General features: G+C 48.1%; 1 protein-coding gene across 1 annotated transcript; it reads right to left on the bottom strand.

Moving 5' to 3' along the window:
- Positions 1-392: 392 nt before the first annotated feature.
- Positions 393-4,028, bottom strand: LOC109318245 (cytosolic carboxypeptidase 2-like). Its single transcript, XM_019547364.1, has 3 exons — positions 3,829-4,028; positions 2,324-2,450; positions 393-535 (listed from the first exon to the last, which is right to left on the bottom strand). The coding sequence occupies exons 1-3, from the start codon at positions 3,916-3,918 to the stop codon at positions 408-410; spliced, it is 345 nt and encodes a 114-aa protein (XP_019402909.1). The 5' UTR covers positions 3,919-4,028; the 3' UTR covers positions 393-407.
- Positions 4,029-5,288: the final 1,260 nt, after the last annotated feature.

Genomic DNA, 5,288 nt, shown 5'->3' with positions numbered 1-5,288 from the left:
GCAACAATGTATAAACACCCTTACTGCACAGCTAATTAGTCAACTGTGCAGGAAATATCTTGCGTAGGTGCGCCTCTCTTTGCATGTTACTAGAGCTGAACCTCTGAATACACGGCAGGGGGATGGCCTAAGGAAGAGCCTGGGGAATGATAAGCTTGGCAGGATCCCTGCCCAAAGGTGCCAAAGAGGGAAAGCTGGGGATTGAGATGTCATAGAACAGCAGCACTGCCCAGAGCCCACCAAGGGGATATGGTACCACCTAATATAGATTCCTTGGAAATTCAATTAAATTTCTTTGCAAGCAAAATCTGTGCAAAACAGAGAATTCACAAAAGCCAGAGGAGGCAGAGATGGGTGATCCCTCACCATCCTCCCTGGTCCTGCCTTGGTCCCACCCAGTCTCATCTCTAGTGCCACAGGAGCTGGGCTCTCACCTTAGAGCGGTCAGGATCACAGAAATCCAAGAGAGTGTCGCAGATATGATAGCCCAGAGACTTGAGGTCCTCTGAGGTAAAGTGTGAGTCACTCTTCTTGCCTGGTAGGGGTGCAAACATAGTCTAAAATCCTTTGATGCCACGATTCTCAAGGTCATCTGGCAGGGGGTACACAAGTGACTGCCTAGCAGGGCTCCCTGTGCTCCCCAGCACTGTGGATCTTAGGCATGCAGCCTAAGATCTGTGCCATTGCTGCAGACCTTCTCCTCTGGCTGCCCTGGTTACTGAGCTCCTCACGGTTCTTTCTTTCCTCCACACCTCGGCCTACCAGCCCCACTCGCCCAAGAGGATCCTGTGGCCACATGCACTTTCTCTACCATACAACCATGCTTTGCTCTGCCATCTGTCATGCATCTTGCCTCCTCCACCTTTGGCTCCCAGCCCAAGCCCCTCCCATGGCTAACCTCACCTCTCAGTTCCTTCCCTAGCCCAGCACAGACAAGAGCTTACCAACGATTCCAGAGACAAGTACGTGCTGTCATGCTCAGATGTGGCTTTGCTGCTCCTCCTGCCCCATTTCCCTGGGGGCTGGCATAGAGAAGCAGCCTGCTCTCCATCTCTAACCCTCATTCTGTCCCACCTGGTGAACTCTCCCCTCAATTCCAACCCTTCCTGCTCTCTCTGCTAGCTGCTTTCCTGCCAATATGCATGCAGGTGGCTCTAGCTGCCTCAGAGAGCTACCCTTAGAACCCAAGTGCCTTTTGGCCACTGCCCTTTCATGTCAGAGCATATTGGATAAATTGCCTTCATTGCTCTTTCCCTGGAGCTCTCTCAACTTATCTTGTCTTGGCACATTAAAGCCATTACACACTGGTGACCCATCCTCTTCCTCACTGGGAACAATTACACAAGACATTTACTGTGCAGTTGCCTAATTAACTGCACAGTAAATGTCTCAGCATCTACACATGCACTCCTATTAGGACATGTAAAACTAATAAACTCTGCAGAAGGGTAATGTTTTCGTCTGCAGCAGCACATGTGTAGACACTGACCAGCTCACTGGGGCACAAGGATACTTCAGTGCCAGGGCTGCTTGCTGGCCAGCCCCACGCTGAAGCACCCTTGTGCCCCAGCCAGCCCCTCCACAGCACAATGAGCTCAGCTGGAGCAGTCCCAAGCTGGCAGGCTGACCCCCTGAGGGTCCCCTGCCAGCCAGGGCTGCTGCAACCCAGCTCAATGTGCTGCACTCTGGGCACAGGTCTAGATGCGTACCTAGGAGCTTCCCAGGAGCAATAAACTGTGCCAGCAATAAGCTCCAGTTTATTGCTGCCCCCTAATGGCACATGTGTACACGCCCAGTATGGCACCCTCCCTTGGTTTTTGAGGGGCTGTCCTCTCCAAGCTCTCTTGCTACCTTCCTCTGTGGCTATTTTCATGGTTTTTATTCCCCCTTAGTTCATCAGGGTCCCACAGAAGTTTTTCCTCGCCCTCTCCTTTTCTCTCCTTTTGTTTGAACTCCAACCCTCATCTCTATGCTGGGGACTTAAACTACTGCAGCATTTCCCTGAAACCAGCCGCAGTAAATTCAATGTGGGCAAGCCCAAACTCCACTTCCTCCCTGTACCTAGTGCTGTGGCTCCCAGTACCAGTTTCCCTCCACATTCAGGCTGGCCACACAGGAAACACTACCCCAAAGGTTCTGCACCACCAGACAACTGAGGGTGCCACCTCAGCTGAGCTCTCCCTTAGCCTCAACCTGGGGAATGTGGGTAAAGAAAGTAGATCTACTGGAGGATAGTAAGCAGCCTCATTCCAGATGGACTCTAGCCTTCCATCTTCCCAGCTTCCCCTTGCAATGGGACATTTCTGTCCTGCAGAGCCCTTACCCAGTGTCGAGCCACCAAAAGTGGACTCCATGGTGTAGCTGTTTGGGATTCCCATCCTCCACATCACAATCCGACCTGTCCCTTCTTTACTTTTCTGGACTTTAAACTTGCAGCTGTGAAAAGAAAACTGAACACCAACCCAAATGGTATAGCACAATAATGGGACAGTGTACAATTCCTTCAGATGCTTGGACCTGGCTCCAGGAGAGGAAAACTTCTAACAAACAGGCGTCGTCCCTCTTTTCCTGAGAGAAGCCGTTTTGAAGTCTAAAGGACCCCCTGTCATATTAATCCTAATTTTACTTTCATTCTATATCACCCTTTGCCTTCTAATCACAGTTGCCTGACCTTAGAGAGCTGGGAGAGAAAATCACTTGGACTTGCCAAAACTGCCTTGCCAAAACTTACCAATTAACAAAACTTTTTCCCTTTCTTCATTGTTGGGAACTGCTGAGCTATTTTTGATTAAACTGTGCAAAAAAAAATTAAGCCAAGGCAGAGCCCTAGCATGGAAAACTTCAGCCCAAAATGACTTAAATTTGGAGAAATTAGAAGCAATTGAAAAATAGGGGCTTATATAAATGAACAGTGTTAGAGAAGCTCAATTTTACCCAAAATACATACATACATACTCAAAAGACTTAATTAAACAAATAAAGGTAGAAACCTAGCCCACAAATTTATTAGGCAACATTGACTGTGGTGGGTCTGGAAGTCACCCTCCTCAAAAAGAACATTACTCGTGTCTCAATAGTAAAACATCCAAAAAAAATTTTCTAAGAAGCTTTAAATCTGCCCCATGGTCCCTGAACCTGGGCTTTTCCTGCAGATGCTCATGTTACATCATGACAGTAGCTTAGTCAACTTCCCAAAACATAAAACAAAGACAACTCTTCAGGAATGGCAAACAGAAGCAGGCTTGGAAGCAGGGGCATCCCCCCTACTGGCTGCTGTGCCTGAGAAGGTGGAGTACCCCCTTGAGGGGCGCATGTGCATTTCCCTGGGGACAAATCGCAGCAGCACATATTTGTACCGCTACTATTTGTCCCTAGGCATGCGTGCTCCAGCACGCAGCAAATTGTCCCAGGTGGAATAGGTGAGGTTGGGGCCAGAACCTGGGATGGCCCCAGCAGCCTTACATGGGGTCCTGGGACCTCCTGGGGCTGCAAGCGATCTAGGTGTGCAGAGCCTGGCCATCAGCTGTAGTGTGGCTCTGGCCAGCCAGCCTCTGGTTTCAGGCATTGCATGCTGTTGCCACATGCACAACACCACTTTTTTTTGGTGTGTTTTTTTAGATACTGGGATTTCTTTTTGCCCCTGAGTTCAAATATGCAATGCAACAAACAAATGAATGTGTCATGTGCATTTTACAGCACATCAAAAGGCTTTGAGGTGCCACAAACCACACGTTCCTGCTCATGGGGATATGGGCTCAGGGGCTCCCAGGTAAGCAAAAATGTCTCCTACTCCTGTGGGAGAGATGTTTCTGGTAGGCTCACACACACCTTATCAGGAGCATTTTTGCTCAGCATCAGAGGGAAGATGCGCTCATGGAGCCGCTGCGCTGTAGGTCCTTTGTTGTTACAGCCATACATGAAGACATTGTTCTTCCGGCTGTGCCCATGGAAGTCACAATACAGCAGAATCTCTCGCTTCGCCAGGACTCTGCAAAAAATGGCATAAGAAAACCCATCCAGAGCCAATTACATCTGTGTGCAGATCATGCATGGAATATATGCTGTATTGCAGATTCCTGCTCTGGTCCGGGTAAAATTAACATGGTATTCCAAACACATAACTACCTGTAACCATTCTTTTTTGGGATGAAATTTCTTATACCAAAAGACCAAAGGGAAAGTATGAGCATAATACATTCAGACAGTTTTAAGGTACCGAAACATGTGGAGGGAAAACTTCTGCTTTCAAATGCCATGGTTTGTGTTCTGAAAAGGCAAACACACATGCTTATTTTGATACCTTCTCGGCTTGCTTAAAGGACCTAAATCACTGCTGAGTCTGGGTGTAAAAGAACAAAGTTCTTGCTAGTTAACAGTGACATACAGGCTTGCCTAGGACTCCACTTGTCTTGCCAAATTCAAAAAGCAGATAGTGCAAACCTTTGCAGAGTCACACAGAACATCATAGGAGTGGCTCCAATATGTGGGGAAATAGGCACTGCCATGGCAGATCACACCAGGGCTCCGTTTAGTCCAATATCCTATGGTAACCAATAACAAAATAACTTTCTCCTAATAGGAGGGAAGATTTGGAGGCTGGCAGTGGCCTCATTATCCACACAGAATAGTCAAACCCATAGAATAAGCATCACTGTGGGAGAGGCCATGTTGCCAAGTGGGTAAGCACTGAACTTGGGAAGGTAGCGGAGAGATGTCAGTCCAGGATCTCTATTGCTCTCACCTAGCCTATCTGTAAAAAAGACATGAGAACTGCTTCCCTGGAATTGCCTGGAGGTGAGTGACACCCCCAGACTCCATGCATACTGTACTTCCAGTTCCTTTGTAGTGGCTGGCTCATGAAGAAGATGACCAGACTGTAGCTTTAGTTCCAGCAGTGGAGTCTGTGCTGCTGCAAAGGAGGATTTGGCTTCACACCATTCTCTGAGATAGGAGCTTTGGTAGTCCCTCCCATATTTCTGTCTAAGCTGGTACTACAGGTCTGATAACAAGGCAGAGCTCACTCACCTGCACTGATCTTCTTCCCATCTCCCAACTCGAGGTCCAGTGACTGTTCAGTGCTTCCAGTGATGGTCCTTGTTCTCAGTCTCAAGCACTAGATCTCAGCTAGGGAGCCTGGCAATACCAGTTTCCTGGGCCACCATACCTAGCCTCCCTGTATTACTGTGTTTCTAAATATAGTTTATCTATATGGGGCTCTATTTAAGGAGCTCCTTTATCAGATAACTTCAAATTGTCCTCTCAAGTCCTGACTTTGCCTCCCAATTTTC

The sequence above is a fragment of the Crocodylus porosus genome, unplaced genomic scaffold, assembly GCF_001723895.1.
Source record: "Crocodylus porosus isolate Cpor-Errol unplaced genomic scaffold, CroPor_comp1, whole genome shotgun sequence".
NCBI classification, from domain to species: domain Eukaryota; kingdom Metazoa; phylum Chordata; order Crocodylia; family Crocodylidae; genus Crocodylus; species Crocodylus porosus.
This window is presented reverse-complemented; position numbering and strand designations above follow the sequence as displayed.

Bases quoted from the DNA above. Each gene is read 5' to 3' on its own strand.
- LOC109318245 (XM_019547364.1), bottom strand. From the start codon at position 3,918: ATGTATGGCTGTAACAACAAAGGACCTACAGCGCAGCGGCTCCATGAG. The intron at 2,451-3,828 runs GTGTGTGTGAGC...GTTGGTGTTCAG, and splicing joins GCAAAAATGCTCCTGATAAG to TTTTCTTTTCACAGCTGCAA. The intron at 536-2,323 runs GTAAGGGCTCTG...CACCCCTACCAG, and splicing joins TTTTGGTGGCTCGACACTGG to GCAAGAAGAGTGACTCACAC.